Genomic DNA, 27074 nt, shown 5'->3' on the forward strand with positions numbered 1-27074 from the left:
CTTTACGAAAAAGAAACAATTAAATTGCAAACAGATAAGCTTGATTTTCAAAAACACCACTTTTAAATGAAGAACCACCAACAGTGAATTCATTACATCAATTGTGAGATACAAAGTATTAGCCATACCTGTCAAAGCTGCAGTGAAAACCTGCTTATAGAGTGCAGAAGATTTAAACTCAGCTGGGATACACATTTGCCTTTTAGGAAGATCGGTGCAGTTGATCATTTCTGCACTGGGAAAGGACAGCTCAGAGACACCCTGAAAAATAAAAGAGTAAAAGAGATTCACGTAAAACCCTGCTTCTTTTTCCTGCAGGCATGCATAATTCATATGTTTTACTGGAACACTGCCTCAAGCAGCAGCATTGATCCTCCTGTGGCTCCAGAACCTGATCAGGGCATTCATGGAAATGGATCTCGGTGCTGAAATAACTGCTTATAAAAATACAGCAGAATGCTCCTGTGGACCCGATTTAATCTCTGAGCATGTATCAATGACTGATGCTGACATCTATCTATCTCACTATCCCACATTTGCAAGTGGGCCTTGCCTGTTTACAGAGATTACTCCCAATAATTTAATACACCGAAATAAATTTCAAACATGTACACAATTTGTTTTAAATGTATAATACTAAATTTGCAGGAACCTCTTCAAAGCCTTACAATAAGTTTCCAAACGCCATTGATAGGGAAGACAACAATGTATCATTTTTATAAATATATCACTAGTCTAACGAACAAGTAGATGAGGACTACTGAATATTCACGGCTATTTTGCTTGCTTTGCCAAGATCTATTTCCCAATACTTTTGAACAGTTACTTACCTTGGCATGTCTCGTAATATCGGGGTGGTTCAGCTGACCTAACACCTTTGGTGCTTCCTCACTGGAAAAAATTGGATTTAAGTGCACCGAAAGTTGCCTTTTTTCTGAAACAGAATCTTGGCTGCTAAAGTTTCTTTGTTGTTTACAAAGCATGCTTTTTATCGTCTGCAGATGCGTAAAGTCTGGAGGGCTTTTACTGAGGGCATCACTCTGATGCTTTCCTGTATCATCAAGTGGCATTCCCAAGACATTCTGAGCTTGGAAGTCATCAGTCATGACCACTTCACTACTGTTTTGAGTTCTCAAGGCACAATGAGACGTGTTTTGGTATTTCTGCCACTTGCTTTGTCTCTTTTGTTCAAGCACATTAGGGAATGCAGACTGTGTAAGCACCCCTTGTCTTTCTTCTAAAAAAAATTCATTCACAAATGATTCACACATCCTGTCCTCAGGCTGTGACATTTTTGACTTGTTGTACATGTGGACTACTGGGAAACCAAGAGGCGGCATTTGCTCACAAGCCATTAGACTGGAATAAACTTCTGAGTCAGGAAGCCCTTCATCAACTGGTGAAGTTACAACTGGAGTTTGTGTTCTAGGAGTAGGGAAGACTGTATGCATGCTATCATCCTCTGAGCAGAGAGAGCTCTCCATTCCTATAAAGCAGAAAGTTTTAGAAAGTTGCAACAAAAGTCCTTATTCAATTCAATGCAAGACTCTATGGGTAGCCTCAGGGGTCATGTCTTAGACAAAGAGATGGAGGAACTCATTAGCATATGCCATGCCCCTGGCCATCACTGGGAGTGTGTCATTAGTGTAACTGATTTGCATATGCCACACCACCTGACATCACCTATCCTGGCTGTTTTGGACCCAATCCTGGCCATTCAGGGCCAAAATTGGGCCCAAAATGGCAAAAAGGGGCCCAAAATGGCTGAAAGTGGCCATTTTGGGCCCTCTTGGGCCCAGATCAGCCCAGATCGGGTTGGTGCTGGGCAGGGAAGGGTTCCAGGCCAAAACGGGGCCAAAATGGCTGGAAGTTAGGTGGGTCGGGCCACCTGATATGTGACCTCTTTGGAGAACTGCTGGAACTGCGTTCCTGCACGTTCCCCCTCAAAATGAGCCCTGGGTAGCATAAATAAAATATATATTTGGCTCTCAGTCATTCCTTAGCCATGAACTTTTAGGAGGTAAAGACTTTATTTATACTTTCATTCCCTTCTAGAACATGTGTTACTCAAAGGTTAAAGCAATGTTAGCATAACAAATTATCTGGAAAAAGTACATGGATCCAGATGGGAATGCAAATGCTAATAATACTATCTAGGGCCACTGAGCACTCTTGCATTACTAGCTGTGCACAATTCTTTTTAAGTGAAGTTCATTCTTTTGCCTTTCTTCTTTACCTTTTGGGGATAACTGCACTTTCGAGAGGAGGATGCAGTGTTATTGGAAAAATAGCACATAGGGAAAGAACTTAACATCCCCTTGCCCAGCCTCTTGGCCCCAATCTGAATACCTCTTTCTCACAGCTACTTTTAAAGATCAAAATCATGTTCCATTTAATGAGTGGTTTAGCCTGTGTTTTTGATTTTCCTGGACAAGTCATATAAAAGGTTGAACATTCAGTATCACTAATATTAAATAGCAACAAAACCACTGAATTCATAGTAAGATCAACAACTTCTTGAGTTAAGAATGCTGAAACGATACATGTTTAACTGTAGGACCATCAAAAGTTTGAATCTTTTGCATCCAGTACTTGTCCTGACTTTTGAGTTTGCTACACTGAAATAATTTGCTGATGCTATTTTTCATAAACAAACTATTATGTACAAAAATTACGAAGAAAACAATCTTACTGAAAAAGCTTTTTGTGTTCAGGGATTCCTGTTTTTCCATGTCTACAGCTGTGTCTATACTGTTTGGACTTGGGAAAAAATGACATTCAGAAGGGTAGGAAGGACTCTGTTGTGTTGATAAAATCTGTACATAAAATAATTTATGAAGTTAAAAAAAGGAGGCAAAAATATGTATGCATCTGTATAACACCCCCCCCCCCCCACTTGCCCATTTTGTATGACAACGGGAGTAAACATAGTAAGAAGAGCATGTTATGTTTTAAAATTAGAGGAATAAATTAACTCTGCTTCTGGTAAAAAAAATATTTCGTTTCCTTAAAAACAGAAGGTTGGACCCAAACAGTGGGATTTGACCACAGAATAGATCTTTCCAGACACTTCTTTCCCATTGCGGTGTTCTCTAAGCCTCTCAAAATGCCATCTTTGGGAGCAACCTGGGATGCAGCACAGGGGCTCGTGTAAGCAGGGAACACCCTGGAAGTGTTGCTCAGGCTCCTGCACTCTGCATCTGTTAAACAAACTAAGGACACTAAGGAGACTTCAATGGACTTAGAAGTCTGTAATTCTGCTCAGGATTGCGTAAGTGTAACAATTAATTTAGTTTTATAGTTTAATTTATTTATAGGTTATACATTTATGTATAGTTTACTTTTATAGTTCAATTTATTTATAGGGTGCTATCAGTGTGCACTTTAGAGAATTCAATAAGCAAAAAATTGACATACATCTTTTAAAGAACGTGCAAATTCACACTTGTTATTTCGATGTGATGTTTTTAGTCTTACAGCATTTAATTATTTTGCATTCCATATTCTTTGGGGCTTGAAGAAATAAGCATTCATTTTCATCATGCAGTCATTGATTTTTTAAAAAATCTCTAAAATAAACCTACATTTACCTTAAGGAAACCTGGGAGCACAGGGCTACTCATCTCCTGAGCTGAGAAAAAGCAATTGTCCCCTGCATTGCTTTCAGACTCTGCCACATCAGCGCATGGATCCCACCTAAGATGTGAACAGGGTTCTCTCATCATGACTTCACTAGCTGCTGATCCTTTCAACTGGTACCCTTGAAATGCTACTGGCTATATAATATTTAATTAAACAAATATTATAAAGGGATAAAGAAATGGATTACTGAGAGAAAACAAACAAAAGAACCAGTTTACCCCTCGTATAAATAAAAAAAAGGAAACTAGAAGCCACCAAGCTAATGAGAACGCTACACAGGCTCCCTTTAATTGCAGTCAACAAATTTAACCAAAGTCTCAAGGATGTTTATTCCCTCCATCCAAGCCCTGCCTCCTTATAACAAATTTTGGTTAAAGTTAAACAGGGCTTCCTTAACACAGAATCAATATCACACTTTGGTTACAGAAACTGTGATTAACCTTGATGTTAGTGCCGATGAACTGCTTCAACTGCAGTTAATGGGAAAAAAGGTTATTTGTTCCAGACAGGAGGGGGCCCGTGGCAAAGGAGTGCATATTCCTAAAGTTGACCCACAATTTTTTAACCATCATTTAACAAAAGCCAGCATTGTGTTTGCACTAGTGTAGTTCCTTCTACTTCTTACATGGTTGCAGAGACTTTAGACTAGAGCGGAGGTTCCCTCCTGTCGAACCTGTGGACAATTTTGGAATTTTGAGAAAAGGGAGTAGGTACCACCATAAAATGGCTGGCACAATAGATGGGGCAAGACACAAAATGGTTGCCATGAGGGAGTTGGGGACCATCACAACATGTTGGGATCCAAGCATTCTCCTACAACAGAGGTAGTTGTTTCTGAATGGGTGTCTCCTAGAATCATAAAGGTGATGATATCTTCTGGGCACTATTGAAACTCTTCTGGTTTCAGTGAGATGGAAGAAAGCCAGAACTCACCTTTTGCTTGGGGAAGGAGCAAATGGGTGCCAGGAAATTGACTGGCTGGTACCTCAGAGTCTACTGATTTGATAATACAATCTGTTTTATTGGTGGCTTTTGAAGGAAAGATCTGCAACTGTCGTTCTGAATTGGTCTTCAGGCTATGACTCTCTCCATTACTTCACTTAGCACAGATCTTTGTGGGCAGGGGTGATAGTAGCAAGTAACAGTGTTGAGCTACTGATATTAACACAAAGCTTTCCTAATTTTTTGCTGTTCCTTTACAGTGCACAGACCAACCACTGTCACCCATTTTTATTTGACTTTTGGGCAGTCTATTATTTGAGCTTTCCTTTCATTGTTAAATATCCCACACTAAAAACTAGCTGATGGAATCAGGCTCATTAAAATGCACTGAAAACAAAATGCAAGTCTTCAACTTTGGAATCTGACGGTTTTGAATTCAAACTTTTACAATGCAAATTTACATTTCCTAATACATTTAAAAATGAGATCTCATTCTGTGTTGCTACTCTACAACTCTATGACCACCTCTGGTTCTATACACAGTTATAAGATTCTTCCAATTATATGTTTCTGTGAATTTGCAATCCCTAAAGAAGAGAGTCAGAAAAAGATTAAATCTTATGAGATGTAGAAAAAAGGGCTTCTGCTGGAGGTTAGGGGGCCCTCAGGAACAACATGCCAGAGAGGATCCAAAGACTGCTGGGTGGGGAGGGGAGATTAGTGCTTGCTGCTGGATCCTAGTGATTGCAGTAGAGTATCTATGAATTAGCATGCCATATCACACATCCCTTTTGAAAATACCCTGAGTTTTAATAGCAGCTTGCACTGGAGGATAGGGCACTGCTATTTTAGAGACAGACACATAGAGCTAGTTACAGCAATATCCCAGGCATTTGATTTATTAAAATCAGCTCTTTATACCTTTGATTGACTTTGAGCCACTGATTGACTTTCAGCCATTCTGATGGGACTTTGGCCATGTAGCACCTTGACTATAGGTGCTGTGTGTTTCTCTTCATCATTGCTTAAAGAAGGAGGCTAGAAATAAATAACCACAAGGTGAACAGAAACATGAGCTGTTCTGTATTTAGCACACATTTACTTTTACATATAGTGAATGAATAAAATCAGGCCATCAAAAATCCCTTCAACAAGATTGCATGGCAATACAATTTGCAAATGAAAAACGTTTGCAAATAACTGTATCTGAACTAAAAACTTTTAACATTTGCGTAGGAAAGATGAATGTAGGAGTTCAGGAGGTCCATGACGTCTTGGCCCTCCCTGTTTGTCTCTGTGGTTTCACCTGAGACCCCCAAGGCCAGCAAAGGTCTCAGATGCAGAAAGGCCTGGTCTCTCCTCTTCAGCATGGAAAAGACCTAGAGCCTCCTCCTTAGTTTGCCATTTAGCACCTTATATAGGCCAAGCACGCTCAACAGCCTTCCCTGACTTCCCACACCTGTTCCCTATTTGCTTGAAAGCCTGGCTGGTCTACCTCAGCTTCAGCTGGCAGATCCTAAAGGAGAGCGCTCAGTGATGTATGTATTGCCTGGTCCAGCAATGCTGGCCCTCTTGCCATCAGGGCAGCAACAGGAACAGTTGGCAGCCTGAAGATCGGGGCCAGGCACATGGCTGCCTGCTATGGCCCAGATAAGTCTGACAGACGGTCCAGTCCCAGACAATGAATTTCAGTATTTCTGTGCAAAAGCTTTACTGATCCTTCAGAACTTTACCTTTTGCATGAAGTTGCTCTTGTGTGTCCACTGACCCACAAGAGCCAAATTTAGAGGGCTGCAGATTGGATGGGGGGAGAGGTCAGAGATACAAACACATGTGCATACACATGAAAGAAAGGGCCTTCAGCTTCTACAGCATTATTATTACTGTTCATTAGTAATCAATATAAAAGTCTTCCCCAAAGTTACCATTTTAGGTGCACCAGAGCATGAAGACGACATCAAGACATCTTCAGAATAAGACACTTCAGCAAACCATTGTTTAGCTACAAAACAGGGGAAAGCACAAAAAACCTCAGTCACAACCTAATTAAATGAGAAAAATGTATAATGGAGTTATCTTGCATTCATGCTGTAACGTAACTCTACTCATAGCAATTAGGCAGGTACAAAAATTGAAAAAGTACCCCATGTTAATTTTATGTCCCAATGTACTTAGAATAGGGTAACTATGCTTAAAACCACAATATAATTTTAGCATACTCAAAGAACCACACATGATATTGCATGGATGTGGTTGTCCGCTCATCTATTATGGCAGAATTTAACTCTTATCCACAACAGCCACCAGGGCAGCTCATTGGTTGCCTTACTTGTTAGTTCCCGATCAGATTGGTGAGAGGAGACATATAAATAAGAATCTTAGCTTTGGTTTGATCTGACCTAAATAACCAATCAGATTAATTTACAACTTGCTTTTTATCTGGATTATTGTACGCATTTGTGATTTTATTCTTCTCTCTCCATTTACAAATCAATAAAACATACATGTTCTCTCGCATACAACTCATAGGGATAATCATCTGAACAACTTTAATTACAACATTAATTACAACTGCTACACTTGCCTAATATTGTACTGACAATGGTATCCATTCATGATCATTAAATTTATGAAGCAACAAATCTTCAGAAATGGAAAATTTCTGTGGAAAAAAAAAGTACTGGAAAATGTTCAGCCCCACATCTTTTGATTCCAGAAACGAATAAAAGAATACAGGTTAAGATTTGGTTTTGACAGTGTAAAGATCCCCAAGACTATAACTGATAAATTGACTATTATTGAAAGATCCCCCTCATGAATCTCCCATACTGACATACCCTGGCCCCATTTTTCAAAACCACAACTCTAGTTAGAAGAGCTTATAATGCCCCAGCTCATACTTCAAATGGTAGCCTCCTTAAGCCAGATGGTAAACTGTTTACCTGAGAGGTTGAAAGCCAGTTACTGTATTTGTGTGGCAAGCTCAGAAGGAATATATACTTGTGAATATCTGTCACAACTGTAGCCACACACAATGATCATTTCAAACCAAGGGATTTGTAAGGTTTTTGAATGAAAGTACATTAAAGTTAACATTCTTATTTTTCACTAATTAATAACAACAGGGCAAGGGTGAGAGAAAATCATAAGACTTTCTGGTGGGTGGGGTGAAACTAAGTTGCCAACAGGCCTGGAGAAAAAGTTCCAATCTTTTAACAGTGGCTTTCTGAGTAGAAATGAGCAGCTGAAACTCTTCATGACATGCAGGTAAATTGAATCACAATAATTTTTGTTTAATATTCAGCGACTTCATTTAGATTTTTACACGTCTTTTTGTTTGATGTTTGAACTGAGACTGGAGGAATTGGCTTACATAATAAATTGTAGATGGACACCTGTCTTTCAGCTGTTTTATCATTAGCTCTTTATAAAGGCCAAGCCTTATAAAGCTGTTAGCTTTAGACTATATGCATTTATATACCTTACAACAGTGATTTTTACAACTCCACTGTTAACCCGACACTGTGAATGGGACGGCTGAGAGCCACTGGATTATCTAAAGCTACCTTGGGAGGCCATGACTGAAGTGATAGTTGAACCCTCCAGCTTCACATCTCAATCATTTAATCCAGTTGTTATACGTTTAAACTACCTTTTGGGACCCAACACTATAACACTGCAGGCTAGGGCATGGCCTGGAGCTGCTGACACTGGTCCAGAAGGCAACAGGCATCACCTGCACCCAGCCACCAGCAATACTGGTTTGGGAGGCAATGGACATGCTGCACCCATTACTGTCTGTACCTTGAATAGTGGGAAGTTAGTTGAGCCCATGACCGCGAGGATAAACAAGAATGCAGAACAAGCACAGCAAGACAACACAAGAGTATGTGCCTGTTCAGTTTCCCATTACATCCCACTCCCGTACATAGAGGCAGTAAAAGCTTCCAACAGCTTGAAGCAGACCGAAGGGGAGGAGGCACCCAAGGATGACATCAGTTGACAGTGCTGGCTGTCAGAAGCCAACAGTTAGAAGCATCAAACTCTCCAACTGGAGAGACATGAGTGGGACACACACATATGCCTGAAGATGCAAGGGTATCAGGGCTGAGGGGGAAGAGCTTACCTTCTGGGTAATGCTGATTAACTGAGATTTCTAAATAATTAATTGCTGAGTAACAAAGCCCTACCCCTATCCTACCACTCCACTGAGCAACGTTTATGTAATTAGCATTTTTAAAAAAAAAATATACCCCCACCTTTCCTTCTGGCTCAAGTTTGAAGCCTTCCTCCAATCTAAGGGGCCTCTTCCCAAATTAAGTGATTCTTCCATTGGAGGAAAAGCCTCTTAAGATAGAAGAAGGTTCCTTTGGTTGGAAGAACACTACATAGAAAATGCCTGGATTCATGCCACTAGGTAGTGCAAATATTTAGAGGAATATTTCAACAAGCTATTTTTGTTATTTTCTGAATACTTCTGCTTAGAGCAATTTATTCATCTGGAGTTGTGAAATGATCGCAGGCCTGCTTTCACAGGCTTCCATGATAATCCTTCTTATAGTTTAATTTAATACACATGCGCACACAGAAAAACTCTTTAAAGATGCTTACTTTACTGCATACTTACTTTAAACCACAAGTACATTTAGCTTAACATTTTATGTATAGTGTTTTGACTGCATTTATTGTAACGATTGCATCTATTTGCAAACATAGTTCCAGCATTTCTGTAACTGGATACATTTTGGTTGATACAAACTATGCAAGGCCCAGTGAGGATGTACCTGACTTCTTGATAATGATTAAATGTGGATGTCAGGCACATCACTGTCAGCTCCGTCACGACGGGCATGTTAATATATACTGAAACAATTGCCTTCAGTTTCAGTGCAAAATATGGTGATTATATTTAAAGCTTCTCATAAGCTTCACATACTTCAAAGATTGCCTTTCTTGCTGTGTACCCATGTGTACTCTTAGACTTGCCCCCAAACTCTTAGATCTGTTGATTATCCTTCTTTGCTACTAGTCTGATTGAAAAGACCCAATTTCCTATACAGGCCATTTGTTGTACAATCACTCTAGAATAGGCAGGAGGCTGTATGCCAAACCCCTTCCCTGCAAACTTTCAAAGGGCCTATAAAACTTTGTTTCAGAGGGCATTTGCTGAAAATTTGCAGTATTCACTATCTGTGAAAATAGCTATTTGAGATATATGTGATGGAATTTTTTTCTATTTGACATGTTTTTATTCAGACTATTGTATATTTTTGTCTTTGTTGTTAGCCAGCTTGTGTTTTTTTCAGAAAGTCTTCACACGCATTTAAATAAAGCAAAGAAAATACATTTGCTCATGTACACTTCTTCCCCCTGTAAGGATTCTATAACTTGCTTTAAAAATACAATCAAGACTATAACAATATTAACACTGGAGGGAGATTACCTAGACTAAAATTATGTACAGGCCACCTAGCAACATTTGCCAGATTTCTCCTTTCACTAGTTTGAAGGCAGCATTTTAAATGGGAAGGAAGAAGTATCTAAGCACCATTTACCTGTTCTCCTACAGCTAGGATACAACCAGTGTAATTGTGTGCAGAGTTACTTCAGTCTAAGCCTGCTCCCCCCCACCCACCCCAATAAACTGGAGTAACTGTGCATAGGAATCCACCATGGACTGTTAAGTCTGCAGCAGGTCAATGTAACACTTACAGCCCTGCCATGACAATACAATACAGAAGAGGTCTAAATGTTACTTTTTTTCTCCAGAACAAACAAGCTTTAGATGTAAACAAGCAAAGGTATACCCAAAGCTACAGAGAGAAAAGCTCTCTATGATTTTTTGATACAACAAATAGATACATGAGTTACTCATAGCTGAACACAGTCTATACATAAGGCACAGTCAACAAAATCTTATGTCATACATGGAAGTTTATCTCCCCAAGAGTATTAAACCTCCACATGGAGAAAAGCAACTAGGTAAAGCAGTAAGAAGTAATATTTCAAAATCTAATAGAATCTAAAAATAAAAGCTAACAACCTTTGGGTCCTCCTCTGGACACATGTTCCTCTGTTACAGCCCCTCTCTGGCATGACATGCCAGTACTTTCCTCAATCATTTGCAAGCTTTCCAAGGCTGTGCTATGTTCCGTAAGTGATCTCAACAGGCTAAAACCATTTATCAACTTGGGAAGGCTGGAAGAATCAGCAGATGAAGATTGCTTTTCATTTTCTTCAGTGGATTTATAAAAAGCATCAGAGGCACTGACTGTATCTCCCAGTTCATCTTTATGTACGTATGTCTCATCTGAAAAAGTCTCACAATCCAAGGGGCGAGTCCTTGGCCTGTAACCCAAGTCATAACTATTCCCTGAAGCAACATACTGCTTATCTGTAATGTACTGAGGAAAGTCACTGGAAGTGTTATTCTTCGCCAGCAATGGACTAGCTAATGTCATGTCATCAGAAATATGTATAGAAGGAAGCTGTGAATTATTCCCTCCAGCCTCTATACCTTTATTATTTTTGTCCATGAAATAAGTATTTGAATGAGGATGAACATATGAAATGACGTTCATTGGAAGCGGAGATGACCGAATAGGATACTTCTCATTCACACCACAGTCTACATCATTCACCTTTAACAAGTCACTGCCAATGCAGTCCAGATCTTTGTGAGCATCTACTTTTAGGGCACCAATTTTCTTTGCCCCTAACATTTCATCTACAACTGTAGCCTCTGAATGTTCACTTGGAAAATTACACTTAGTCATATCCTTCTTAGCATTTTCAGACATTTTGTCACAAGATTGTAAGGCACAATTCACATTATCATCTTGTAGAAAGGCAGACTGAAGGTTATCTTTCCCCTCACTCATGCATGTCTTCTTTTCAACACTGATCTCCCTTACTGCTTTCAAACACACTGAATGTTGTGAAAGTGTGCTATTCACATTACACTCTCCATCCTCTGTGTCACTAAAGTCCTGTACATCCAGAACATCGAAGTTAACTTGTATAAACTGCTTGGCTGGATCATCAAGTTCTCCATAGGTACAGCAACCTGAGAAATTTTCAGAACTTACCACTTGACAAGGTTCATTTTGTGACTGACAACAAAATGTTTCTAAATTATCAGCAGTTGAGTGTTTATTAGATTTAGAAAGATTAGCATCACATGCTTCCAATGCATTTATACAATCTGAATTCTGAATGCTATCAAATGATCCTTCCGTGTCATTCCTTACATTCATGCTGGATTTAATTATAGTAGAGCTGTGTGGCTGTTTTGTGAAAGAACTTTCACTAAAGGGAGAAACACTGATTTCCAAGGAAGCAGGAATTTGAGCAAATTTTTTATTGTCCTTGCTGTACTGGTCCCTATTCGCACTACCACCCTCCTTCAAGTCCTTTATAACTGGCTGCAAGTCACTAACATTATCATTGTGTTCTATAGCATCTTGATCAGGATATTCCTCTGGTACATGTGATGGTAAGTATGCATCCCATCGACTATGTGTCTGCAAATTTTTGGCTGTAGATTGCAGTGCCTGTATGTCTTTAATCGATTTGTTGATAGTGCTGTTTACAGATCCCAATACAGGAGACAACTTCTGTTGAAACAAAACATCTGCGCTTCTTGATGGCTCAGACAGAGGGAGAACTTCTGGATGAAATTCAAACTTCGTCAATGGTTGATTGCTCATGGAAGTAGTATATTCACACTGTGGGGTTCTGGGATGTCTTTGCTCCCTGTTAAGTAGTGCTGTTTTAGTCCTGAGCAGGGCAATAATCTGTCCTGTACTCCTGATGTTCTGCGAAACTGCCACATTATTGTTTGTATGGTGGTTTAAATTAACTGGCCCAGTATCCAGATGAGATTCTGGCGTCAAATGTTCAGTATCTGCACTACTAGCAATACAGCTAACATTCTTTATCACTTTGTGATTGTCGCTATAATGTGTGCAAGCCAAAGAAGTAACCAGCTCAGTGTCTCTACTACTCATGACAGCATCTCCTTTAATGCCTGGAAGTAAGTTGGTCTCTTCCTTCTTCTGATAAGCCACAGAAAATAATGGCGAAGAGGCAAATAACTGAGAAGGAAAGGATGATTCAAGATGTCTGGGTGAAACCACTGCTACAGGTTCTTCCACTGTTGCCATCTTCTTTTCCACATGGCGTGGCCCTTGGAAACCCTAGAAAGAATATTTTCAGTCAAAATTTGTGGCCAATTTAGTGACTGAAATTTTAAATGCAAAGAAGCGGAGTTACAGTGCTTGCTGTCCGTATTTATTGAACAAGATTTCATTGGATCACAAAACAAGATTTTAAATGGTAGGTTTGTTTGGTAGTTAAAAAATTCTGATTGTAAATAACACTTACAGTATCCTCAACACCATACAAGGAGCCCAACAAAATGTTTGACTCAAAACACTGCTGTCAGTCCTATTCCATTAGTTCAGCATATTTCAGCCCCATAGAAAGACGTCATTAGGCATCTGGTCCAGTGAGTTATCTAGCCAACTCAAGGATCTTTATTCCACTCATCTGTCTAAGAATTATTCAGAGAACAATTCCCTAATAGTAATTTCAGCATTCTGAATCAAACACCATATAGATATGCTTCTTTGAGAACAGAATGGTAATTAACTAGATATCAGAGTACCTCCCACATCAGAACTATGGATCCTATGGACAACTCAGAGTTCTGCTGCCCCCAAAATAAGTACTATATTTAGGGACTGGGATGGACTGCATTTGAAAGCAGGTTTCCTAGGTGCAGCAGTCAGAGAGCTGGAAGGGAAAAATTAACTCTTGCTTAGAATGGACAGCTTGAGTGACAGGCTGCTCCCTTCTCTTTGATTGATCAGTTAGAACTTGGCTGAAGGGCTGACAGTTTGTTTCTGACAGGATTGTTTGTGAGTGAGTCTGACACTGTAGGTCAGATAGGTTCCCCTCTGGAGTGAAGGAAGAAGAAACTTTGCCTTAACTGTAACAACACTGTCGTGAAGAATTCTATTTAAGAATTCCTAGTATAAGTGTCAGCAGAAGCTGAAGCCTGCTTGATGCAGACACCATAGAACTGGGGGGGGGGTGTATTTTGGCAAGAGTGATTGGGTAGTAGGTTGGACTTACTTTCAAGCCAAAAGAAGAAGGGTTATATCTCCTTAGGAGAAGAAGATTAATTTGTGCCCAGTTTCTAAAAGGAGTTTGGCTCTGAGGAGGACCCCAGGTCTGTTGTGAAGGGAAACAGTTTAAACTAACTCCAGGAAACCTGAGCAGTATTAGGAAACGCTGTGAAGAAATATTGTTGCTGTAACTAAAGTATTAAGTAAAACACCTCTCACTGCTATGAACCAAGAAATAAGAAAATAAGCTTCAAGGAAACTATTTTGTCTGCTACTCAAAGTGTATTCTGTACTACCTGTCCGGGGTCAGCAGCCCAGCCCCCGGACTTGCTGACAGACAGCGGCAGGGGGCAGCCAGGAGACAGCAGTTCAGCCGCTCTGTCTGGCAAACAGAGCCAGACCCTGCCTACTCCAGGGGGAAGGGGCAAAAGGCCAAAGCCTCAGAAGGCTGGAGGGAGCAGGGAGAAGCCAGCTAGTCCCACCCACCATGGGGGAGAGAGGGGGCTAAGCAGGCTAGAGGAAAAGGGCCAAGGCAAGGGGAATAGGGACACAGCAACAGCCCAGACAGAGCCCTTACCTTCCAAGGAAGAGAAGCAGCCACTACAGCCCAGAGCCACACCCTGGCTAGAGGACAGCAGCCTGGCTCAGGAGGTGCTAGGAGCCAAGCCCCTCCAGGTGGAGCTGCCACAGGCATTCTGGGGGAGGAGATGGGTAGCCCCTCCCGGCATCAATGAACAGGCAGCACAGAAGCTGGCCAGGGCAGCTCCTCGCGAGCAAGGCCAGACAGGCTCAGCAGCACAGAAGCTGGTCAGGGCAGCTCCTCGCGAGCAAGGCCAGGCAGGCTCAGCAGCACAGAAGCCGGCTGGGGCAGCTCCTCGTGAGCAAGGCCAAGGAGACCTCAGCTGGGGATGGCTCGCATTCAACCCCACCCTGCCAGCAAGGCAAGGAAGCCAAGAAGGGATTAGTGGTAGGAGGGAAACACCTGAGGGAAGGCACAGCTGGGCCAAGTCAGGAGAGGGAACAAGCCTAGAAGGAGGGTGGGGCGGGGAAAGGAAGCCCTATATAAGGTGGCTAGGAAGAGCTCTGAGGTGGTGGGTGTGAGTGAGGAGTGATGATGTGGAGTGAGAGCAGTAGGATGCAAGGGTGGTGGCTTGGAGGAGAGTTCTGGAAGGAGGAGATGAAGGAGGATGCAGAGGGTAAGCAGGCCAGGTTGAGCAGGCCAGCGAGTGGACTGAGAGGGAGTCTGGGTGAGGTATACCGCCCCTCCTTCCACAGAGCAGGGTCCTGCAGAGTCCCTGGCCCCCCTGTGATGTCAGGAGCAGACCGCCCAGTGCCACGCCCAGTGGCAGCCGCGGCAAGCCCTGACACTACCAACAAAATTTTACCTCAACACTTGCATTCCCTGACTACACTTATTCAATCCCTGCCTGTTAAATAAAGGTATTTCCTTTTGATCATTATAGTGTCCAGTGCCATTTCCAACAAAAAGGAAGAGGGCTCCTGCTTCTCCACATCAAGTTCCTGGACTGGGCTAAAAAGCCAAAACTATATCTGACTGTCAGGGTGGGGCAGACTTACAAACCACAAAGATTAATAGGCCACTTGGGGCTGACAACAAAAACAGGAAACTGAATTTTGGCAGGAAAATCTGTCTTACAGTGAGGGAGCAGTCTGTTATAGGGACACTATCACTGAATTTGGTGTGTAACATTTGGGAACTCTGTACTGAAGAGGCTGAAAACATAAATCAAATAAGAAACTTGTGTACATTTCAAATAATTTAAGACCAAAGAGTGCATGCTTGCTAACAAAAAATCTTGATAGATTTTTCTACGTTAACCTCAGATGGTAAAATGCAGGCTTTTGAACTTGAGCTGAAGATGAAAAGGGAAAAAAATAATGACCTACAGTAAATTTCCTTTTGAGGCCAATTGGCAAATGCACAGATGAGGCAGACGACTTCAGATTCTTTGTGGTTAACAAGGACACGTCTGTGTTCTTTGGCTGACCAGTACCACCACCAATTCTAGGATTTTTTTCAGTTTCAACTGTTATTAAGTATCGCTCACTTTCTAAGTCATCTCCCGATTTTACCTAAAAAAAAGAGGCAGGGAGGAAATGCAGTAGAAAGGTTATAGGAATTGAAACTATATATATGGTATGCAAGTTGTACAAATTTCATCATTTGTAAGCAAGATCTATCCTGATCTGGATAGCCCAGGTGAGTCTAATCTCGTCAGATCTCAGAAGCTAAGCAGAGTTGGTCTTGGTTAGTACTTGGATGGGAGACCTCCAATGAAGACCAGGATTGCAGGCAGGCAATGGCAAACCACCTCTGATAGTCTCTTGCCATGAAACCTCCACCAGGGGTCACCATACGTCAGCTATGACTTGAGGGCACTCTCCACCACCAAGCAAGCTCTACCTTCACTAAATATCCACAAGGTAAAATGGTTGTGTAAGTATTTATTGCTAGTATTTATATTCTACATTCATGGATTTCTTTTATGCAGTAATCCCTTTTTGCTTTTAAATTATCTTCCAAACACATGGAAATATTACACTATATTCTTCAAAATCTGCCATCTGTGAGAACAATTCTACTTCTTAGTGGCTAACAGTGCAAGTTACAAAGAGAGAGAGGCTTATTTAGCAAGACTGTACCACTATCATAAGCACTCAACAAGTGGACAATGCTATATAGTCCAACTGTATGTCACACTGTTAGGAAACATCAGATTGAATCCATTGAGCTTTTTTGCTCCAGCTCACATAATTTTGCTGCTTATTACAAGCCCTGTCCTACATAGCTTTTGTACATGCAGATCCCATGATCTCCAGCAGGAGACCCCTTCCTCCCATTTTCACCAACAGAAAAGCTGGTTGGATCTAACCCATCAGCTGGAACCATATTAATCATACAAATCCTTCCAAAATGCACTGTGAAGGTCCATACAGGTTTGTTTCCTTTCTCTAATTGTGTAAGATTTCTGTGTGTTTGGAAGTAATTTGAGGACATTTAGAGTATCTAAATATGTCTCATCTAATTTTAGAAGTTGTTTTAGAATTTATAGCAGATGCTTGCTTCATATTTCTAAGCTTAGTTCCACACTGAAGTTTGGTTGGGAAAGTGTTTTAATGCATGAAATGTAGAGTTTTCAAGTACTAAAGGAAGTGCTATAAGTTGTACTGAAAGCACATTTCTATGAATCACAGCACTGTTCTGCAGTTAACTATCATTCCTGATTAGTGTGTTGAATTAGAATCTGGGAGACCAGGGTACAACCCCCTATTCTGACATGAAGCTAGCTGGATGACCTCATACCAGACTCTCTCTCTAAACCTCACCTACCTCAGAGGATTTTCTGAGGAAAAAAATAGGGAATGGAGAACAAAATATAATCCACCAGGTCTTTGGAGGAAGGGTAAAAGACCTGGTGGATTATATTTTGTTCTCCATTCCCTAATGAACAAGATTTTAATTCACAGATTGTATCCCATTTGTAATGAATTCACATAACTCTCACCAACATACCGCTTTTGTCAAATTCTTGTGTCTGACAGTCTCAGTCTTGACACAACTCACAATGTAAATGTTTTTTGCATGATTTTGTCATTGGTCAACTCTTTTCTGATTTGAGGAATCAAATTATTATTTTTGGAAACAAAACACTCATCTGTGCATTTCAGCTGACTGTTACTGTATCTTACACAATGTCTGATATAGGAAAACAGAATTATGTGTAACTTAAGATGAACTACTAAGTAGCAAAAGCATAGACAAACAAAGACCTAGATAAATCAGCATTGCAGATTTTAAGCCACGAGGCCAAGCTAGTTGTTGCAGGAAAAGAAATAGCATATACCTGAAGCTTTACAAAAATACTGTCCAAGACCTGTCCTTTATCATCATATAAGAATGCCTGCATTAAAACAGAAAATGTAATTTGATCAATGGTATTTCATCTAGTAACAAAATAGTAAAACCCTCAGATATTGTCTATTGACACTGCATATGTCACCTTATTTCCACCAACAGTGAACTTCAAAATCCCATCTTGCCATACTTTGGATTTTTTCATCTTCTGGTGTGTGTATAAAACCTATTTAAAAAAAATACATACAATTGACTATGATCGTACTGATGTCTCTGAAATACTGTGGATTTAAATGTAAAAAATATCGTGGAAATATCAAAGACTCACAGTAAACTCCTGGCAAGCCATTTTCAAACTATCTGAAAAAAACATAATATCCTGTTTAGTCAACGGGAATTAAAGGCTGAGATCCAAAGAGATAAATGCATGTTTTTCCTACATTCTACTCCTAAAGTTCAAAAAGCAGTTTAGTGATTTGGCAGGACAGTTGCTCAGGAGAAGCAACAGTCTCTTTTCCTGAAAGAACTTTAGAACCAGGAAAGAATGCTTTCGCGGTTCTAAAAATTCCAGATTAAAGGCATTTTTACATTCAATACCTTCAGTACTATATAACTACCACCAGGTGGCTCACTTACATTTCAAGAAGGTTTTCCAATTGAAAAAGAAAACTTAGTCTGAAACCATTGAATGAGATTAGTGCATTAATTGCAATTCTAAAAGTTGAATAATTGTAGTTTTTTTATTTGAATCAATTTTTAAACAGAAATATTCTCTGAAAAAACATTTAGTGTTAATAGCATTGTTACAGGTAATCCATAAGAACTGGATTCAGGCAATTCATTTTCTCTCTCTCCACTTTTGCTTATATATACACACACAAAAAGCATTTTAAACTATTAAAACATAGCACCTGGAGAGTGACTGTTACCATGGGGCAGAGCTCTTACCATCAGTTCAGCTCCTCTTCTCCAGCCTTAGAAGTCTAAAGGGATCTGCCTCCTGGAAGGAAAGATGCCCTGGAGAGAAACTATGACCATCAGGAGTGGAGCTTTTACCTCCTGCTCTGTTCCCTTTCCCTTCCTTATGGCTCAATTTATTGTTGTCAAATTTGTTGTATTCATAGTCTGTTGTTTTTTCATATTGTAAGCTGCTTTGAACCCACAGTCAGTGAAGAAAATGTAAAGTATCCAAACAAATAAGTATGTATGTGACTATTTTTAGGTGTTTGTTTTTGTTAAGGAGGAGCTCTAACTTAAATTATAAGGGTATTGATTGAGGACCATAGCTTGCCATACATTACATCTGTACTTATGTGCTCTCTCTCTCTATACACATATATAAATGCGTGCACACACTCACACACACATGTATACACACATTAATGTCACTTTTCTTGCTTCCTTAAAACGTTCGGAGGGTATTTCTTCCTACCTTTCAAAATACGTTCCCTATTCGTAGAACCCACCAGATCTACTAATTGCTATCCTCTCTAAATTTCTCATCCCTCCTTTAAAACTAGATAGTCCCATGATGACAGCAGAAGCAATGTCAATAGAAAAAATACATTTTAATTTTAGTTTGCCTTACCTGGTGCTTGCCACTCAGTGTGGTATAAAGTCTAGAGACTAGAGTTTATCTTTCGTACCAGGAAAAAATTCGCTGTTAGCTTCAAGATTCGTGAAGAAGCCAGCCTTTGCAGCAGACAGAAGGCCTGGTCCTCCTCTCTTACTCAAGAAAACAAACTTGTTCCCCCCCACCTCAGCCAACCCTTCTTGGCCATCACTTCAAATCTTTCCCGCTCAACCAGCTGTGGATGACGCCATCTTTATGCGACACAAGAACGTCTTCGGCGAGCTCTGGACAGCACTTCCGCCTTCAAATTGAACCACTTTTCCTTTTCCATTGCAAAGAACTGTCTTCACTATAGAGATGTCGGAGGAAGGAGCGACACCGCTCAGCGACCGTCACAGTAGCCTTTCCATTTTTACCGGAAGTTTAAAATGTGCGTCACTCTAGGGTTCCCCTCCCCATAGTAGAGATCGGGGAAATTACACTCTATGGCTTTCCGGTTACTGTGTGCGCCTGCGCGGAAGCGAGCGCCGCTCTCCAACAACCAATAGGGCTGGTGAAGACCCAAGTCCCTGTGGCCTCGCGCGAGAATTCAATACTAGAAAGACGGAGAGGGGGCCTAGGGAGAGACGCTGGAATGTCGTCGAAGGCTCCTTTCGGCGTGACAGCAATTTAACATTTAAGGCTGGCTCGTAGCGTCAGGTCAGTCACGAAAGAAGAAGCGGGGCGGGGGCGCGAGCGAGACGGGTTTTGATTTTTTTTTTAAAAAAAGTATTGTTTAACCCTTTCTGTTCCTTGGGGGAGGCACAGCCTTAAAGTGGTGCCTACGCTGCGCATGCGTTAACCGTTGTCTAGGAGCCGAAAATGTTGGGGAGCGGCGAAGTAAGAGGGAGTTTGGGTCCGCGGGCATCACTTCACGCCCCCTCAGCTTAGAATGGAGTTTTCAGCTGGCGGTAGGTTCGAAGGCAAGGGTGTTGTGAGGCCTGCCTCGGCTGCTGTCTTTCGACGAGTGCCCAGAAAGGGAGGGCATGTAGACTAATGATAGTCGCCAGCGCATTGGAACTGGTGCCAGGGAGACGGGAAATAATAATAATAATAATAATATATTATTTATTTTAAAAAACTTATTTATTTGTTTCAAAATCAAAAAGAGTGCAGTATCAGGCATCTGACGAAGAGAACTTGATTCTCGAAAGCTTATGCTAAAATAAAATTGGTTAGTCTTAAAGGTGCTACTGGACTCTTTTTGATTTTGCTACCACAGACTAACACGGCTAACTTCTCTGCATCTATTTATTTGTTTGTTTGTCTTATACCCTGCACTACCTGCAAGCTTCCAACAATATTTCAATAAATACAATAAAAACATTAAAACCACTTAATCCAGATAAAGATTACTATTCTCATTATTATTATAAGACTAAAATTATTATTATTAATAATAGTGTACTTATATATCACCCTTCTAGACAGATTAGTGCCCTACTCTGCACTGGTGAGCAAAGTCAGTGTTGTTGTTATTCCCTCAATACAGCTGAGGCACTGGGACTGAAAGGAGTGGCTTGCTCAAGGCCACCTGCAGAGTTTGTGACAGTAATGGGAGTTGAACCAGCCCAACCACAAATATTGAAAACAAGAAGGTATACAGTAGCTAACTTCCTAAAAAAGCTGTGCCTGTAGGCTTCCAGCTCTTTTTAAATAAAAGATTTTGCACAATCCTAGCACAATTAATTGTTGGACCAACACCTGTTGTGTGTGTGTGTGTGTGTGTGACAACACCTGTTGTGCGTGTGCGCGCGCGTGTGTGTATGTGTGTGCGTGCGCGCGCGCGTGTGTGTGTGTATTCAGGTGGACCAACATGACTGGTCTGATCAGGTTTTAAAAGCTGCAATCTCTTCCCCCCCCCTCCAATAGTGTAATGCTTTTGTATTGGGGATAACCAAAATGAGACCAACAACTGTGTAAGTTTTTTAGCTACTCTTCATCAGGCTAGATGTGAATTAGGTTGATGAAGAATTCTGTGGCTCACAAACTTGTTACTTTGGGAGGGAAGGGAGCTTTGACTCTCTTACAACTTACATGATAAAAATCTTAGTCTCTAAGGTGCCACTGGACTCAGATCCTGCTGTTCTACTGCAGATCAGCACTGCTACCTACCTCAAATGTTCATTGCTCTGTGATCATGTGGTTGGTCCTAACAGAAGAAAATGGTGGTTTTACTATTTTGTTGTTTTTGAAGGAAAATGGCCATAAAGAATTGTTGAAATAAGAGAGGAAGGAAAGGCAGGGATGAGTCGTGTTCCAAACAAGACATTAGGGGTGAGACTGAATGAAATAACTATTCCCATAACCAGGATCAGTCAATACAGACTCCACTTACTTGAGACCATTAAGGTATGGACTATATTGTGAAAAGGAGAGGGCCTGAAAAAGGATGTGGGCTTGAAAAAGGGTGTGTCAGGAGCAGCTGTATTCTAGCTGCTAACTAGGCAAGAGGATTGTTAGTGGCAAGATCTTGGAACTTGTTTGGACACAAAGCCAACCACGTGACAGTGCACCAGCAAACCAAGCAGCAGTCCTAAGATTGGACCATGTATGTTTCACTGGACTGTGATGCAAAGGGACCGCTTGCCACCTATTTTCCTATGCCTTTAACAGCAATGTGATGTTCAGATATTAAGCAAACAATGATTTTCCAGATATGATGGGGAAAGCTTTAGCTGCTTACTTGCAGGCTGCTATTAAAAGTTTAGGAACAGAGGCAAAAAGTATCAGCTGTTTCCCAGAGAGCTGAAGAATTCTATGGCTTCATGTTATTGTTGCTTACAAAGCTGCTGTAGAGCTGCTGTAGCATAGTGGTTAAGTGGCTGGGCTGCAAATCAGCACTCTGCTGTTTCAACTCCCAATACTGCTGTGACCTTGCATAAGCCATTCATCTCAGCTCCAGCTCTGTTGTGGGAATAATAACATTGACTTTGTTCACTGCTCTGAGTGGGAACTTACCTGTCCTGAAGGGTGGTATTTAAGCACGTTGTTAAAATGCTGTCGGCATACTTGTGGTCTTGCAGAGTTATTTATTTAAGTACACATTTTCATCTTGCTTTTGCATCCAAGTGCAAAATACTAAAAACACATCACAATATAAACAGGTGAGTTAAAGGGTTAGTTTAGAGCAACACTTTAATAAACAGAAGACTAAATTCTCACAATTCTTAGTAAAATAACTAAGTTAATGTAGAACCTTTATCGGAATTTTTACTGTCCTCTTAATGCTCCCAAGGCAGGGTGCCAGCTGTAAAAATCTCAGGAGCAACATTCAGTGCTGCTACCAAGAAGGTGCTGCTGTATGTTGGCAACTGTCAAGACTCTCTGTGGGTACATGTAGGAGAAGATGATCCTTTGGGTGCATTGGAAGATCAAATCCAACATTTTGAATTGTGCCCAGAAACAAATTGGCTAATTAAGTTGAGTCAAGATTGATGTAACATGATCTTTTCAGGTAGCCCCAGATAAAAGTCAAGCAGTTGCATTTGGGATAAAGCCCCCAGAACATGATGAAATTGAACCACAGGGGAAGCAGATCCCAGTTTCTTTTGCTAAGTGTAACTCATCTCAAAGGTAGTGACTATCACTTTATTATTTGATAATGAACTCCGTAAGTTAATTATGTGATAACCACAAAGTTGACAAAATTCTTTGTGGGTGACTTGAATCTATGTTGCAGTTACATCCTAGAAGACAGACTGTTATCTTGTTTATCCGTGAACTATAATTAGAAGCTTGTTAACCTTAATTATCTTAAATGGTTACTCAGCTTAAAAGCAGGAATAGATACTCTTATGAGGGAGACTTTGTTTTCAGAACAAGCATCACTCTGTTTCCATTTCCATTTACTTCTTTTGCACACTTTTATTCCAAGAGGCTTCTTACTAGAAGGGCAGTGCCAGAGTAATTAAAATTGACTATAGTACTCTCCTACTTTGTGGAGTACAATGTCGTTTGTACAAATGTTTTTAAGTTCATGTAATTTTATCCAATCTTTTTGTTACACTTTTTTCAGTTTTAACAATCTGGATCTATGAAATCTTCAGAGCCTTCATCTTCGTTTAAGTGGATAGATTAATTCAAAAAGGATATAAGTGCTATAGGCTTTATTTTATTTAATATTCTGATGTCATATATGAAGCTGCTTTGTACTGATAGACCATTGGTTGTTCTGGCCTTGCTCTGTTTACTCTGGCTTTCCATGGCCTCAGGCAGAGAAAGATCTTTCCTGACTCTGAACATCTACACAGTTGTTGCTCCTTCACTTATTGGTGTCATGCCTTTCAGTCAACTTGGTCTCCCCAGGTGGCTTAATAAAACTTCCTTCCCTAACATACAGCATTATTTTGGAGTTGCAACTGCAACGCCCTATCTCTTGTTAGATCATTGTGGATTTTCTCAAGCTCTTTCATCCCATCTCACTTCCGTAGCTGCTGCAGGTGACGGTCCATTGCTTGGCTCTGCAGTGCTTACACACTTATTACAAGGTTGCAGACTTTTCACTCTAACATAATGATGCTGTCAAATCAGATTTTCAAGGCAAGAGATGTTCAGAGGTGGCTTGCTATTTCCTGCCATTGTATAGTGACCCTGGACCTTCTTGGTGGTCTTTCATCCAGTTACTAACCAGGGTAAGAAATGAACTTCCTTAATGGATAGATGTAGCAGTTTACACAAGACAATGCAGTGTTCCTCTGCTTCAGCTCTTCATAAGTAAAAAGAGATGTATACTTGCCTACTTCACACAGTCAAGAGGAAAGCAAGATCAGGATTCTGGAATAGTTTGTCAATTAACTGTGCTTTAAAATGTTAATGTTATGAAGGTTTAGAGGATCAGTTATGATTTCTTGGGGCACATTAATTTTCAGATGACAGTTACAGGAATGGAGGCTGATGCTGTAAGAAGCAAAGCTGTAGAGAAAGAAGCCGCTGAACAGCAAAAGGAACGTGACAAAAAGAAAAGGTCAAGAGTTAAACAGGTGCTTTCAGACATAGCAAAGCAAGTGGACTTCTGGTTTGGTGATGTCAATCTCCACAAGGACAAGTTTCTCCGAGAACAAATAGAAAAGTCTAGAGATGGGTGTAAGTTTTTGCTTTACTAAGGCTTCAATCATATGCTATTTACTAGGGAGTAAGCTCCCTTAAACTCAGTGGGACATAGTTCTGATTAAACATGCTTAGGATTGCACTGTAAGCTAGCAAAGAAACTACTGCTGTTCAAATACAATACTCAGGAATAGAGATGGGCTCGAACTGGGGGAAAAACGAACCATGTGGTTCACGGTTCGTCAAATTTCACGAATCACGAACTTTCTCAAACCTGCCCCTGGTTCACAAACCAGTTCGTTTGGTTCGTAAAAACGTCACATCTAGGTCAGAAAACCGTCACTTCCAGGCCAGCAGAAGGCCACTTCCAGGTCAGCAGAAGGTCTGCAGCAAGTCCGTCCCCTGTTGCCTAGGAAACTGATCGGCACCAGGCAACGAAAACAAAACAAATGAACCAGCCTAAAGTTCGTGGCGGTTTCTTGTTTATTTCTGCATGTATTGGGTACATATGTGTGGAATTTTGGCTATTTAACTTGGTGTTAGTGATTTTGTTATGAGTTTTTGGTTTAATTTTTGCTTTTTAAAAAGTAAATTGTTTTCCTTGTTAATAATAAAATGCAGTTTTTAAAAGAACAGTATCCAGAAAAGTATGTTCAAGAATGTTTTTGTTTAATATGCTGTCAGTTGTAAGGCTGTTCTTTAAATCCAACTATTGTTTTATTTGTAGATGTTGACATATCACTTCTACTTTCTTTTAACAAAATGAAAAAATTAACCACTGACAGGAAATTGATAGCACGAGCAGTTAAAAACTCATCTGTTGTAGAGGTGAGTATAAATCCTGTATATTTTTTCTGTACGTGGAAGGGAAGTTGTTTTATTTACAACATTTATATGCCATTTCCTTGGAAACCTATTTGAAATGGCTCACAGATTAAAAATATTTATTTATTTATTTTGTACCCCACATTTCACCCCAATGGTGACCTGAGATGGAAGAGAGGAGAATTATGTGTAAACCAATTTATCCCCACAACAACCCTGTGAGGTGGGTTAGGCTGAGAGTGTGTGACTGACTGAAGGACACCCAGCAAGTTTCCATGGCAGAGTGGGGGTTTGAACCCGGATCTCCCAGATCCCAAGCTGACACTCTAACCACTACACATCACTGTCTCTCAATATAACAAAACTGAAAAAACAAGTTAGAGGCATAAAAACAGCACAGCACACCATTCAGCAGCCTATAAGGAAATTCACAAACAGTCCTGAGGCCCAGAAGCAGACTATTAAAACAGGTTAAAATATGGAACCCTTCAAGGAAAAGCTTTCATAAAAATATATGTTTTGGTTGACCCCTAAAGGATAGTAAAATTGATGCCACATGAGCTTCAAAGGGGAGGTATCGCCACTCAAAAGCCCTGTCTTTAGTCTTTGTCCACCTCACCTGTGTAAGTAGGGGCACAGAGAACAGAGTTTGGGAAGAGGATCTCAACTTGCAATCTGATAAGTACTGAATATTGTAGAAGATGGTTTTCTAACTTAGCTCTATCTTACAGTTGGATTTAGAAGGAACTAGGATCAGACGAAGGCAGCCACTGGGTGAGCAACCTAAAGATGTGGATAGTCGTACGGTATATGTGGTAAGGCATCCATAAATAATTCTAGAAGCCTAATTACTACTGAAATTTTTTCTTAAGTCATTGTTAACATTGGAGTTTTGGATGTTGTGAGTATTGCAACTTTGAAGTTCAGTCATCTTATGAAAAGATTGTAGCGTATCCCAATTGTTTATAGAGTGTGCATATTCATTTCTGTGGAGGCAGAACATTTATATGCTTCTTGCATGAGGAAGTACTTGCAAATGGGGAAGCTCCCTCATTTGCAGTAGCTTGCCAGAAAATATATAGTTTCCTTTTGATGCAGAGTGTATATACATGTAAAACTTTTCAAAATCAATCACGTTAAATGAAATACTTTGATATGCAGCTGTTGTCTCTCTCAAATACTTAGAGAAGCCTTAAGTAATGCTGTATGGTAATTATATGATATAAAATGAAGAAGATAAAAGAATGTTTGTGTTTGATTCATAAATAATGGTTATGGCCTGGTCTAATGTATCAGAATGTATTCACCTCTTGAGAGATACAGTTGTGACGTGTAAATAAATTCAGTAATCCTGTGTTTCCATTTGTCCTTGTATGTTTGTGTGGTGGAATTTCTACAAGAGTATTTTAATTTTTAATACTTGTTTTAGGAATTGCTTCCTAAAAATGTCAATCACAGCTGGATTGAAAGAGTTTTTGGGAAATGTGGCAATGTAGTCTATATCAGCATCCCTCGTTACAAGACTACAGGCGACCCAAAGGGATTTGCATTTGTTGAATTTGAAACAAAAGAGCAAGCAGAAAAGGCAATTGAGGTAAGCGATAGATATTTCAAAAAGCCAGATTCTATACAGTATTTAGCTGTATTTACTTTTTTATATCCCATGGTTGCTTCTAGCTGGGACCTAAAGTGGCTTAGAATATTGTTTGTTCTCTCTTCCATCATCTTTTCACAAAAACAACCCTGTGAAGCAAGCTTGGTTGCGAGAATGTGACTGGCCTAAGGTCACCCAGTGATTTTGCATGGCAGAGTGAGGATTCAGACTCTTAGGATCCTAATCTGACTCTTTTTCTGCACTGCCACTCTTGTTCTCTTGGCAATTCTGTTTCAGACTATTTGTAATTCAGTGTGACTGTAGTATGGTTTAAGTTACAGAACTACAATTTGAACACTGACGAAATCTGTCTGCTGAAACTTTAAACAAATTTTTAACTCT

At 40.3% G+C, this 27074-nt stretch overlaps 2 protein-coding genes across 4 annotated transcripts in view; one reads left to right on the forward strand and one right to left on the reverse strand.

The window, feature by feature from the left end:
• Positions 1-17966, reverse strand: part of ZGRF1 (zinc finger GRF-type containing 1) — a 43031-nt gene extending 25065 nt beyond the window's left edge. Inside the window, exons 1-9 of the mRNA XM_054990221.1 lie at positions 17921-17966; positions 17738-17818; positions 17582-17638; positions 15624-15809; positions 11234-12782; positions 10628-11167; positions 6510-6586; positions 5524-5622; positions 129-261 (exon numbers count right to left, since the gene is read on the reverse strand). Of these exons, the coding sequence (XP_054846196.1) occupies positions 129-261; positions 5524-5622; positions 6510-6586; positions 10628-11167; positions 11234-12782; positions 15624-15809; positions 17582-17638; positions 17738-17818; positions 17921-17965 (2767 nt within the window). The 5' untranslated portion in view covers position 17966. The remainder of the gene's footprint in view (positions 1-128; positions 262-5523; positions 5623-6509; positions 6587-10627; positions 11168-11233; positions 12783-15623; positions 15810-17581; positions 17639-17737; positions 17819-17920) is intronic.
• A 1741-nt stretch (positions 17967-19707) lies between these two features.
• Positions 19708-27074, forward strand: part of LARP7 (La ribonucleoprotein 7, transcriptional regulator) — a 34251-nt gene continuing 26884 nt past the window's right edge. For 2 of the 3 annotated variants that reach the window (XM_054990688.1, XM_054990689.1), the window contains exons 1-5: positions 19708-19864; positions 24076-24289; positions 24981-25081; positions 25810-25893; positions 26508-26672. In XM_054990688.1, coding sequence (XP_054846663.1) covers positions 24076-24289; positions 24981-25081; positions 25810-25893; positions 26508-26672 — 564 coding nt within the window. In that variant the 5' untranslated portion in view covers positions 19708-19864. Of the gene's footprint in view, positions 19865-20026; positions 20116-24075; positions 24290-24980; positions 25082-25809; positions 25894-26507; positions 26673-27074 lie in introns of those variants that run through there. The other variant, XM_054990690.1, reaches the window with a different exon arrangement.

This window comes from Eublepharis macularius, chromosome 10, assembly GCF_028583425.1.
Source record: "Eublepharis macularius isolate TG4126 chromosome 10, MPM_Emac_v1.0, whole genome shotgun sequence".
NCBI classification, from domain to species: domain Eukaryota; kingdom Metazoa; phylum Chordata; class Lepidosauria; order Squamata; family Eublepharidae; genus Eublepharis; species Eublepharis macularius.